The sequence below is a fragment of the Salvelinus sp. IW2-2015 genome, linkage group LG37 (assembly GCF_002910315.2).
Source record: "Salvelinus sp. IW2-2015 linkage group LG37, ASM291031v2, whole genome shotgun sequence".
Taxonomy (NCBI): domain Eukaryota; kingdom Metazoa; phylum Chordata; class Actinopteri; order Salmoniformes; family Salmonidae; genus Salvelinus; species Salvelinus sp. IW2-2015.
In genome coordinates this window covers 7,199,968-7,213,769 of record NC_036876.1, presented here as the reverse complement: position 1 = coordinate 7,213,769, position 13,802 = coordinate 7,199,968, and the positions used below count along the sequence as shown (strand labels likewise).

General features: G+C 39.6%; 1 protein-coding gene across 1 annotated transcript; it reads left to right on the top strand.

Moving 5' to 3' along the window:
- Positions 1-697: 697 nt before the first annotated feature.
- On the top strand, positions 698-6,181 carry LOC111960332 (leucine rich adaptor protein 1-like). Its single transcript, XM_023982299.2, has 2 exons — positions 698-1,414; positions 4,188-6,181. Exons 1-2 carry the CDS (start codon positions 1,205-1,207, stop codon positions 4,584-4,586), a joined length of 609 nt encoding a protein of 202 aa, XP_023838067.1. The 5' UTR covers positions 698-1,204; the 3' UTR covers positions 4,587-6,181.
- Positions 6,182-13,802: the final 7,621 nt, after the last annotated feature.

Genomic DNA, 13,802 nt, shown 5'->3' with positions numbered 1-13,802 from the left:
TGTCATTTAAAGAATAGAAAAACAACAGGGTCATARCTAAAAAGTTGAATAGCCTACTTTTCCACTCTGGTGTAAGTAATGTCAATTTCCATGAATTGCCACAAGGTGGTAGAAGTGAAGTTGAATACAACGTGAACAGAGTAGTGCGMGAGAGGACAGTGTCAATCAAGGCAAAATGTGTTGCTTTGAATACATATATGATCATTAATTAGATTTTACATTAACATTTTAGTCAGTTTGCAAACGCTGTTATACAGAGTGACTTACAGTAGTGAGTGCATACATTTTGATACTTTTTTCGTAGATCAAGCTTAGGTTAATTAGTTTGCTTTTAAAAGATATCTTTTCAAATGTATTGATTTTGTTATGCTGGTATAATAAAACTGTAGCCTAATAACGATGTAGCCTACAAATATGCAAATAGGCTATAGGCCTAGGCTACACGACATTGGCTTGAATTAAAATACATTCAGCACGAAAGAACTCTGACTGTAACCTACTTTGCTAGCATAAAATGMCAATTTAGTCGTTTGTATGATTGAACTGATGATTAGTAAATTACTGTAGGTTACCAAATGGATGTATTTTGTGCACAATAAACCAAAACATATGCTGTGACAGTTGCCTTACGATTACAGCAAACAGGCGTGGTTTCAAAGTCCCACCTGTCTGGGGTCATAAGCTCCATATGGGTGTCTCTGTGGCTGTTATCCAACTGTGCTGTTCGACTATTGTTTCAGTGGACACGACTGACACCGGCGGACGGGACTTCAAAACTACAATTTTCACGGATGAGTGTAGTGGCTTTGCAGTAGTCATAATAACGGGATATGTATCTATTTTGTTGTGGATTGCACTCTATATTTTGAATTGGTGAGAATAATCGGATGGGGCAACTTTGTTTTTAAATTACTTTTCTCTGCAACTGTGAGCCTATAGATATATAACGTTAGCAGTCGCTTTCAACCTCGGATCTCAGACCATCCTAAAACATTCATAGACGCTTACGGATAAGAAGGGTTTTCGAAAGCTTAATACCATCAAGGCTATGACCTTTTATTTTCTTTGGACGTGAAGTCAGCGCGAGTCCTCAAGCCAAGGAACCCTATAATTTGCTCTCTGGGTTGTTCCTATTGCACATTTTGAAAAACGTAGCATATATATATTTTTCGTTTTATAGGCCTAGTCTTACTGTAATTCTACAATGGACGGGGAACACGTCTTACGCGATTTTAAAGATATTGAGACAAAGTTGGGTCGCAAAGTTCCTGAAAGTCTCATTCGTTCCCTTGCAGGAGGAAATAATCATCACGACAAACATGAGGATACAAAACCGGCGACACCGAAAAACCAGTCGAACTCTGCTGATTTGAAACGACTGGAGAGCAAGATGTTATTTTTGAGACAGGAAATGGTAAGTGATTGTCCTAAAGATGCGTCTCCAAATATATTTAATTCAGTCTGTCCCTGTCGGTTTGGATCAGTGAGTTGCTTCATACCACAGGAGGTTAGTTGCACCTTAATTAGGGAGGACTGGCTCGTGGTAATGGCTGGAGCGGAATTAGTGGAATGGTATCAAACACATCAAACACATATTTTTTATGTGCCATTCCATTGGCTCCGTTCCAGCATTTATTATGAGCCATCCTCCCCTCACCAGCCTCCTGTACTTCATACAGTAAGCCTTTGATAACGTGTTTTGACTACTGAAGCAGACATCCAAAACAGGTACTGTTGCAATTCGACCAGGCTTTTTCAAGTCAGTTCACTGCATTTTCAAAACCTTTCTTTATATTCAGTGATGCATTGCGTTAAGTGCAATTTACACTGGGCCCCTAGTGTCTGGTCTGGAGCGTGAAGTCTCTGCTAATCGGCTACTGCATAGCAACCAATGATATATATAAACCCTGGATTTCGGGTGATATGTAATGGCCATTGAGAGGCTTTGAACCGCTGGTCAGCCATATTGGCACTCCCCAGTAGGAACAGTCATCCATAGGAATGAATGGAACTCCACAGTATTTCAATTAAAGACCAAATAAACATGTATTTTAGCATTTTGTTGGTGTAGTGGAGACAGTAACATTAGTAATCTAAAAAATATATACTTTAAGGACATTTGTTAAAATATATTATTTTATTTTTTATTTGTATGGTTAGCTCACATAATATGCATTAAGGTGTCTGTAATAGAATAAATGTGGCAAAAACAAATGTAGAATGTAAATGCATTTCTATAGCTTCCAAAATATTTTTAACAACGGTGAGGGAGTGCCAAGATGGAGGCATGGTGGCTTCAAGACAGCACCCCCAACATGTCATCTAGTGTGTATATAAATCATTGGTTGCAAGCGAGCGGTGCCAAAAGCCCTGGTCTTCCCTAGAAAGCATATGTAAATTAGGATCGCAAGAAAGGTAAAAAAATATATATAAATAATAGATGGGCACTTTGGGCTCTAAAATTAGTTTATTATGATCAAGTTCTATCCTCGCAGTGAATTATTTCACAACAACTCAAGATATTTAATGAAATAGTGATTCATTAGACTACTACAGTTGTCGTCACACAGGACCATGTGCTGACACAGACCACTCCGTCATGAACACTCATTGCACGTGCACCTAAGGAGATGTTGTGTGCATCTAGCAACTCTAAGCAGGATGAAAACGACTACATCGACCGTGATCCTTTGCTAGTTACAGCCGCCTTTGCAAATGTTTGCCATTCAGCCCCATTCAACAATATGGCGTGCTTCAAATTCAAATACTTCCGGCTTTCATGCGCCATCGGGAGTTTCCATAGGAATACGTGGATTCGTCAGCGCTATCACTTATCTACTGGTTTTAATGTATATGAATTTACCCAAGCTAACAAAAGAGCTTTTAGCTGCAGTAGTCTGGTTGTTGTCCAAGGTTATTGCAGCTGTTTGCTTTAGGCAATATTGAAAGTTCACTGACCTGTGATATCTTAACTCAGCATGTTATGCAATAACTTCCAGACGCCTGATGGCAATCCAACTTTATTGCCCTCGTGTTCATAGGCTATACGTTTGTCTTCTCAGAAGTTTATGGATCACTTATAATGCTGATCGCAAGGCAATGGAGATATACTGTATAAAATGTTAGCCCATTCATAGATGCTAACTACCGTTAGCGCCTTTTGACAATAGTATCTTCTGGCTGGGGGAGTTTTGMTAAGAGCCCTGACACTTGCTATAAATGTTAACACGCATCGCTTGCTTTACGGTTTTGGAAACATAAGGAACATATCTTTCATATCAGCAAGAAATATATATATACAGTGCCTTCGTAAAGTATTCAGACCCCTTCCCCTTTTTCCACATTTTGTTACGTTACAGCCTTATTTAAAATGCATGAAAAAAAAAAAAAATCCTCATCAATCGACACACTACCCCATAATGACAAATGTAAACAGGTTTTTAGAAATTTTGGCAAATGTATTAAAAATAAAAAACAGAAATACCTTATTTACATAAGTATTCAATCAGTTTGTAATGAGACTTAAAAAAGCAAACACTGGCAGAATTATGAGCTAAACGGGGCCTGTCACGATTCACTCCCAGGAAAGGGCTCTGTTTTATAAAGCCAGTTGTTCGGAACATTGTATCAGCCATCAGGCGTAATTCTTTTTYACTGCTGCCACTGACTGTCCATTGGGGTAAATGTCTGGCTATTTGTCYCTGGTAGCCTGGGAGAATCTTTCAGAATGAGACCATAGGCTACCTCCCCCACATCTACTCTATGGGGATTGTCATGTTGCGGTGGTAAATCAATGGTGGTACTGTATAGGCATCTGGGCGAGAATGTCCTTCTATGCAGTCACAGACCCTACTGTTACATGCCAAGGATGGAAGGATTTCCTGTGGCATGCTGTTCTGTTTGTCTTTGTCTAAATGTCATTTCCAAAGAGTAGAGTGGTGTCTTTACTATCCCCAGGGGCAATTTGCTTTTCACCATTACCAAAAGACATGCTGGTGTTGGCATCTCACAAAAATGGAATAGGAAAGCAATATATTTAAAAAAACAAATAAGATTGTAGGCCTACTTGTTGGAAGTGTAATATTGTGTGACTTTATAATACATGTGGGTTTCAAGTTGTACAGTTTCTATTCCAAATCTATAATGATAAAGGCCTTAAATGTATCTCCTTCTCACACCAAACGCAGGCCCAACTCCGTGCCATCGATGTCAAGCTGATGCAGCAGCTAATGTCCATCAACGACGGCATCGAATCCATCCAATGGGTGATGGATGACAAGGAGGGCCTAGCCAGTCGTGAAAGCAGCCTGACAGGCAGCCTGTACAGCCTATTGGACAGCCAGGATGACACCTCTTCACGCGGCAGCTTCACCAGTCTGCACGACGGACACAGCGATGGATTGGACGGGATATCCGTGGGCAGCTATCTGGATACGTTGGATGAGTTAGCCGAAGACCTTTCGGAACACACTTCTCTGACGGACCTTGATCTTTTCTCTGATAAACCTGTTATAGAGGACGAGACTTTCAGCAAGCCAACAATGCGACTCAGAGTGGACTCCGATGAGTACTACTGCTTTGGATAGCGCTGCGTGGCTATGAGGCTAATACAAACGCAGACAAAGACCAGAAGGTTATTTTTACCTAGCGTTGTCAAGATTTCAAATTCATATCAAATATAGTTGGCATGGTAACTTTGGTAACATTTTTAAATTATGAACTAGGACATCAACTGGTTGAAATTTGAGTAGTTTAGAAATGTTTCATAAGGTGGCTTGTTCATTGAGTTTACTGTGTGAAATATAGAACATGGATTTGTTCCCTTGATGACCTACATTCTTTTCCTGCTGCTAAGTGTTCTACAGTGATGTCACAGTGACATTTAAGTGGTTTTACAAAGGGCAACTATTCACAGTTGTGCTATTTTGTATCTTAAAACCAAATTCCTTTTTGTCTAATGCATGTACACCTCACTAAACCTTAGCTACTTGTCCCTTCACCAAAACAAGTAAGGATGAGCTTTAAACATAATTAGGGATTGAATTGTTGTACTGATAGGAGGTTAAAGGTGCAATTTGTAAGTTATCTGCCCCAACAAGAGGAACTACAACCACAATCAACCTAAAACAAATACAAAATCATGTTAAGTAGTGCACCCMCTTCCTCCTCATTCTTTGTGGTTGCTTGCAGTGCTCTCCAGGAGCGTTGGAGTCAACTTTCTTTACAGAAAATCGAACTTACGAATTGCACCTTTTTAATAATAATTTTGCTGTTTGCTTTATTTTTATTGACACAGCTCACTTGGCAAAAGTTAGATGAATTTTTCACAATTTTCATTCAGTGCACACTGACTGTACTCCAAAGAATCTGATACCTCAGTGTCTTGTTTCCCTTTTCACTTAGATACCATGTCTTTGATTAGCCATTCATCCATCAGAACTAAGGTAATGTAGTATATAAGGAATTAGTGGTAATTTGGAGCATTAGCGGTTCCATGCTGAGACATCGGCTGGAGTGGTTTAGTGGGGCAAAAATACTACATTTCCTTCAGGTTATAGCATCCAAGTGCAATTTGCTACCATGCCAAATCCTTTGCATCACTGTATTTCAGCACCTCTACAACATATGGAAGCACATGGCTATCAAAACGTGTATGTGACCAATACAATTTGATTTGATTTGAAATTTTAAAAATGATTTTGACAGCTATGTGCTTACATGTTACACATTGGACAGGTACTTTGCTCTTTCTTACTTTTTTAAAATTTTAGACAGATTGCAGTCAACATTGCCATGCCCAGGTCAACAATTTATTTTTGTTTTGTTTTACCACAAGAGATTAATTGCAAACAAGTTCCAAAGCGGAAATCTTGAAGTTCACAGCACTTACTTAATTGAATTACTACATGGTATTTTTTGGTTACGTTTAATAAATTTAATTTTTGAGCTAGTCAACACTTTAATGAATGGTAACTGACAAAGTTAAGTACAAAAGTAAGGACATTAATTTCTGTACAAAATGATTTTGCTTTAAATTCCACTTTCTGTGTCTATTCACATTACCTGTGTGTGTTGTGCCCTTCATGTTGCCTACTTTTTAACATTGTAACTTATTGTTTTTATTGGTGTTGTTGAAAAGCATGTTGGGGAAAATAATATATTGTGATTTTCTTCTTTCTCAGTTTCTGTGTACTGTTTAGTTTAATCTACACACACACACACACACACACACTGGTTCGCATGATTGTCAGCTAATAGTCAATTTGTTGTAACATGCAATTAGTGGAGAGAAATTGACTCCATTTTGGATGATTTAGTAAGACCACAGAAGCGCTCATATGCACATTTTTATGCTGAGACAGTCTTGCTCCATTTTTGTCAGACTAGTGAAGTTCCAACATGTGGTAGTTTGAAAAATGTACAATGGAAAATTGTGCTCAGTTTGGGCTAGATTCTATCAGATTCGCATTAGCCGACACCCGTATAGTGGTTGCTTTTACGTGTCGGAGGTGGAACTGTGTTAGAGCTATCAAATCCACAAGCGTCTCCCAGCATTATACCTTTGCTGCACGCAAACGCATTAAGAGAAATCCCATGCAGCCTTGTTTACAAGTTCAAACTCTGGAATGTGAGACATAATCTACACCTCGATTAGGCTGATATAAATCCCCCTTATTTAGTTTAATGATTTTCAATTTGACCATCATTATTTCTATATAGCATACTCTTTCTCGTTCTGAACTTCTAATGCAAGTGGGATGGGTGTGGCTTTGTGACAATGATCACAAGAGCAGCTGCTCACCGATTGGATAGCTCCAACGCAGTAACACCTCCGACACGTCAAAACATCAGCTATGCGGTTGTAGGCTATTACCGGTTAACGCTTGATCTGTTTAAATCTAGGCCTTACTTGGAGAAAACACAAAGCAAAGGGCTATTACATCTTCTCAATTCATGAAATGAAAGTACTTTTTCTTTTTTTAAACATTTTAACTATTAGTGGAAGGAAAACCATTTTGGATTACACTCAAGATTGACATGACTTAACTTCTCATGGAGGAGGCATCACGTTACTATACATACAGTGGGGCAAAAAAGTATTTAGTCAGCCACCAATTGTGCAAGTTCTCCCACTTAAAAAGATGAAGGGCCTGTAATTTTCGTCATAGGTACACTTCAACTATGACAGACAAAATGAGAAAAAAAATCCAGAAAYTCACATTGTAGGATTTTTTATGAATTTATTTGCAAATTATGGTGGAAAATAAGTATTTGGTCACCTACAAACAAGCAAGATTTCTGGCTCTCACAGACCTGTAACTTCTTCTTTAAGAGGCTCCTCTGTCCTCCACTAGTTACCTGTATTAATGGCACCTGTTTGAACTTGTTATCAGTATAAAAGACACCTGTCCACAACCTCAAACAGTCACACTCCAAACTCCACTATGGCCAAGACCAAAGGACACCAGAAACAAAATTGTAGACCTGCACCAGGCTGGGAAGACTGAATCTGCAATAGGTAAGCAGCTTGGTTTGAAGAAATCAACTGTGGGAGCAATTATTAGGAAATGGAAGACATACAAGACCACTGATAATCTCCCTCGATCTGGGGCTCCACGCAAGATCTCACCCCGTGGGGTCAAAATGATCACAAGAACGGTGAGCAAAAATCACAGAACCACACGGGGGGACCTAGTGAATGACCTGCAGAGAGCTGGGACCAAAGTAACAAAGCCTACCATCAGCAAGGGCATTGAAGATGAAACGTGGCTGGGTCTTTCAGCATGACAATGATCCCAAACACACCGCCCGGGCAACGAAGGAGTGGCTTCGTAAGAAGCATTTCAAGGTCCTGGAGTGGCCTAGCCAGTCTCCAGATCTCAACCCCATAGAAAATCTTTGGAGGGAGTTGAAAGTCCGTGTTGCCCAGCAACAGCCCCAAAACATCACTGCTCTAGAGGAGATCTGCATGGAGGAATGGGCCAAAATACCAGCAACAGTGTGTGAAAACCTTGTGAAGACTTACAGAAAACGTTTGACCTCTGTCATTGCCGACAAAGGGTATATAACAAAGTATTGAGATAAACTTTTGTTATTGACCAAATACTTATTTTCCACCATAATTTGCAAATAAATTCATTAAAAATCCTACAATGTGATTTGTCTGTCATAGTTGAAGTGTACCTATGATGAAAWTTACAGGCCTCTCTCATCTTTTTAAGTGGGAGAACTTGCACAATTGGTGGCTGACTAAATACTTTTCTGCCCCACTGTAAACCTTGGGAGTATTCACCACAAAATATTATAGCCGGATCATGTAAATCGAAACAAATGTACGCCAGAGAGAAGACGGAAACAGAAAAGGAATGCTAACCACAGTGCTTTTTTATGTCCATTTTAATTATTCTCACTGGCTTGTTGCTATTCTACAGGGATAAGTGCATTTCAAGACTGGAAAGCAGAGGCCCTTGTGGTACAATGAGCAGCCCCAGGACATTCCTCTCCAGTACTCTATTTAACTCTGCATACTATGTCACTTCTCACTTTATTTGTGCATAAATGACAAACTACAATGCCAGCCATTGTAGTCACATATGCCTCTGAGTCAGATTATTCTGAGGATGGTTAGCATGCAAAATAAATACAAATACCCTTGTAAGGGGCATGATAAAGTTTCATGGTTCAAATGACATGTTTTCCTTAGCATTGAAGGTGCAGAGAATCACCTTATAAACTGAAATAGGAAATGCATTGAATTGTTATTAATCACTGCATAAGGATTGGGATGAAAGTGTATGAATTACATTATATCTCAGTCAATACCACAAGGATTTGTATTTATTTAGCTGCAGCAAATAAATGCCTTGTGTACTAAATTGTTGGGTGTCTAAGGTATTGGTCACATACTGTTTATCACTTAATATAGCTCTTTCATCTTTTTCAGCCTCACACCTAATTGTCTGAAACCACACTATACTTGCGTTAAGAAAGGGTCAAATTGAGCATACTGTTGATTCCCCTAACTAACTCATTTTCCAACTAATTTCCTCCAACTAATACACCTTTCAAACCAAGACGTTTTTCCGCCAACTTTAGCATCCCACCAGCTTTTTGTCAACTTTACTTTAAATCTGAAAGGTATTGCAGACAACAAAGTCTGTATTCATGACTGTGGTAATGTCAACCCCTCAGTATAAACATCACCTTTCATCATACCATTTTTGGCATGCATTAAACCATGAACATTCTGTTGTTGTTGTCAGACATCAAACTTGTCCGTTTCATTATGAAAAAGTATAAACAAAATAGCAGTCTGCATGACTTCGCAGCAACCTGGTCCAAATAGCAAAATCACTTGCTACGTTTTTTGCACAAAAAAACCCAATAAAATTAGCAGAACCTATCTGACAACAGTTTGAGTTTAACTGTAGCCAACTTTTTATTCACCATAAGAGGAATAAATTACACAATGACTGCTTGTTTTGTCACATAATTTTAGCAACCAGAAAATGGCAGAGCGATTTAGTGCATCTTTAAATGTCTCTTGATCAGTTGTGGCAAGCAATGGCGATATAAAATATGACAAGATTGTGGTAAAAAAAAAAATCTGTAAGGGGACCAATTATGCCCAATAATTTTTTCAGGCAACACACCAAATATGCTATGTGAATTAGGTATAATTCACCTTCTTAGTGCCTTTGGCACACTTAAGCCACCTGTCAAGACCYAACAAAGCCAAAATAACCACCCCAGAAAGCCTTGTTGAATGACAGTGTGACTTCTGGTTGACTATCTTCCATTAAAACAGATATCATTTGCTCATCATTTCCTGTCCAACAAGCTTAACTGTGTCGGCATTGGCAATTCTGTGACTATCCGCTTCAGGAAAAATAAATGACTAGACCTATTGGCCCATAAAGTAATTGGAAGATTTCAATAAACAAGAACAGGTTGATTTGCTAATAACCCTTCTATGTGTTAGATTTTCTGAGAAAAGGACAGGGTATAATACCCATGTACAGTCATTGGTATTTTTTCTTTCCAAAACGAAGATTAAAGGCTTACTTTCTCTCCATGTGCTCATATTCCTTAAGCACCTTTGTGACAAAAGATTCTAAAGCTCTCTCTTTTACGTAGTCATTCACCAAGTCAAGTCTCTCTCTTTAAATACTGACTCAGCTAAACATCGTCTTGGTTGCTCATGTAAACAATGCAAAGACAAGGGCTTTCTTTGACACAGAGTGGGGCGTGGCAGTTTATGTACAGTTTGTTAATTAAGTATACACCTTCAGCAGAGGCGCGCCAACCCACTGATTCACAACGGACACATGCCCCTTTTATTTTGAGCAAAACTTAATGTGAACAGAAAAGTTGCAAACCTGATGTCAAAGAAAGGCATATCTTACTCGGTATATTGTGTTAGTGTAAAAAGGCCTGTAGGATAAAAAGATTGTTTTAAAGATTGTAAACACAGAATMAATTTATATTTGAAGAAAGTCAGTACTGAATATGGTTTATGAAGGCTTCCTTAATAAATTCCCCTCGTACCTTGAACTAAGAGCGACTGAAAAGTGCAGAACCTTTTTTCTTGCCACCTCTGCTCTGTAATCTTGAGTATTTTGTTCTATCAATAATGTGTTATTCAGCTCAAACTGTAGGCCAGAGTTCTTAAAGAACCACATTATAACTAGCCAGGTGGTTGAATAGACTATCTTAAAAATCATCTCCCTCCAGTCATGTCATGACTGTTGTATTATGTACTGTTTTTCCTCTTCATGCCATACAATGGTTTGATTACCATGCGGTCAGTCAGATCACAGATAAGTTAGTATTGTTTTGGATGCTACAAGTCATAAATCGGACCTGTTTGGCAAAGAATCATTCCATATTCATTTTTTTAAGGCTTTGGTAAGGCCACTTCTTCTGGGATATCCTAACTTAGTTCACTAATAGTGTGCAAAGCTGTCATCAAGGCAAAGGGTGGCTATTGGAAGAATCTCAAATATAAAATAGATTTTGCTATTTGTMTAACACTTMTTTGGTTKCTACATGATTCCATATGTGTTATTTCATAGTTTTGATGTCTTCACTATTATTCTATAATGTATTAAATAGTATGTAATAAAGGAAAACCCTTGAATGAGTAGGTGTTCTAAAACTTTTGACCGGTAGTGTATGTCTCCATAATAATTTTGAATTGAAATGTCAAGTATATGTCAAAGATCCTTKCTCCAAAAMACATATTTGTACTGAAGAAAAATACACAATTTCATAGGGCATTTCAGTTCCAGTTTCACATGGAATGAACCCATAAGAGCAAAGTCATGCCATTGTCTGAACTACATCCGAACGTGAAAGATACGCATGGGAAGCAAACACAGGGGGCCTAGCCATTTCCCAAGTCAAAAAGATCACACAAGTCCAATATAATTATTTATTCATTTAAGTTGGCGTAGTCCCAATTACTTCCCTCCGGAGCAATTAATTACACCGACGTGCGTCTAAGAAAAAGGGCTTCCAGAGGAGATCCATTAGCGAATTAGACACTGTATTGTGCATGTGGTATATGGGAAACTGTCACCAAGTGACACACTGGACACACAAGATATGGGTTAGTGGAGTAGGGGATCAACATGATATGGGTTAGTGGAGTAGGGGGATCAACAGGATATGGGTTAGAGGAGTAYGGGGATCAACAGGATATGGGTTAGCAGAGTATGGGGATCATCAGGATATGGGTTAGCGGAGTAGAGGGATCATCAGGATATGGGTTAGTGGAGTACAGGGGGAATCAACAGGATATGGGTTAGTGAGTATGGGATCAAACAGGATATGGGTTAAGTGGAGTAGGGGGATCAACAGGATATGGGTTAGTGGAGTATGGGGATCAAACAGGCTATGGGTTAGTGGAGTAGGGGGGATCAACAGGATATGGGTTAGTGGAGTAGGGGGATCAACAGGATATGGGTTAGTGGAGTATGGGGATCAACAGGATATGGGTTGTGGAGTAGGGGGATCAACAGGATATGGGTTAGTGGAGTAGGGGATCAACAGGATACTGGGTTAGTGGAGTAGGGGGATCAACAGGATATGGGTTATGGAGTAGGGGGATCACCAGGATATGGGTTAGTGGGAGTATGGGGATCAACAGGGAATATGGGTCAGTGGAGTAGGGGGATCAACAGGATATGGGTTAGTGGAGTAGGGAGATCAACAGGATATGGGTTAGTGGAGGTATGGGGATCAACAGGATAGGGTTAGTGGAGTAGGGGGATCAACAGGATATGGGTTAGTGGAGTATGGGATCAACCGGATATGTTAAAAAAAAATTTAACCTTTATTTAACTAGGCAAGTCAATTAAGAAACAAATTCTTATTTTCAATGACGGCCTAGGAACAGTGTGCCCTGTTCAAGGGCAGAACGACAGATTGTACCTTGTCAGCTCGGGGATTCGAACTTGCAACCTTTTGGTTACTAGTCCAACGCTCTAATCACTAGGCTACCTGCCGCCCGGGTTAGTGAAGCATGGGATCAACGGATATGGTTAGTGGATAGGGGAATCACAGGATATGGGTTAGTGGAGTAGTGGGTTCAACGGATATGGGTTAGTAAGAGTATGGTGATCAACGGGATATGGTTAGTGGAGTATGGGGTTCAACAGGATATGGGTTAGTGGAGTATGGGATCACAGGATATGGGTTAGTGGAGTAGTGGGGTCAACAGGATGGGTTAGTGGAGTATGGGATCAACAGGATATGGGTTAGTGGAGTATGGGGATCAAACAGATATGGGTTAGTGTAGAGGGGATCAACAGGATATGGGTTAGTGGAGTATGGGGATCAACAGGATATTGGGTTTAGTGGAGTATGGGTCAACAGATATGGGTTAGTGGAGTATGGGATCAACAGGATATGGTTAGTGGAGTATGGGGATCAACAGGATATGGTTTAGTGGAGTAGGGATCAACAGGATATGGGTTAGTGAGTAGGGGATTCAACAGATATGGTTAGTGGAGTATGGGGATCAACAAGATATGGGTTAGTGGAGTAGTGGGATAAAGATATGGGTTAGTGGAGTAGGGGATCAACAGGATATTGGGTTAGTGGAGTAATGGGGATCAACAGGATGTGGGTTAGTGGAGTAGGGATAACAGAAATTAGTTAGTGGAGTAGGGGAATCAACAGGATATGGGTTAGGGAGTAATGGTGATCAACGGGAATGGGTTAGTGGTAGGGGGATCAACATGAATGGGTTTAGTGGAGTATGGGATCAACAGGATGTGGGTTAGTGAGTGGATCACAGGAAATTAGTTAGTGGATAGGGGATCAACATGATATGGGTTAGTGATAAGGGATCAAAGGACAGGTTTCCATACGCAAGGTACGGCCCCTGAAAACAGGAAGGAAGCACACATATAGACTACTCAAACAATAATCATAATAAAAGTCATTTAATTAGGTGCCTGTCAGTATGCCTCGCTACTTCAATGGGGCAATGTTATCCCAGCATTGAGAGACCTTTGAAAGTGGTAGAAAATATTTTCTGAATTAATATTTGTAATATCTGAACAAGGTATTAGTGTCAATGCCTAGCTCAAACACATTTTATCCTTAGGTCTTGGTTTGGCTAATTCTTTTGCAACCGCAATCCTCGTAGTGAATCGGATCACCATGTCAACCATTCTGCTTTCCCAGACATAAAGGAGTGCATGTTGGAAATGTATCAAGCTGTGGTATGTCTTTTACCATAATATCTTATTTCTTACTCGGAAAATACTTACTGATGTCAAGGTTAACCACAC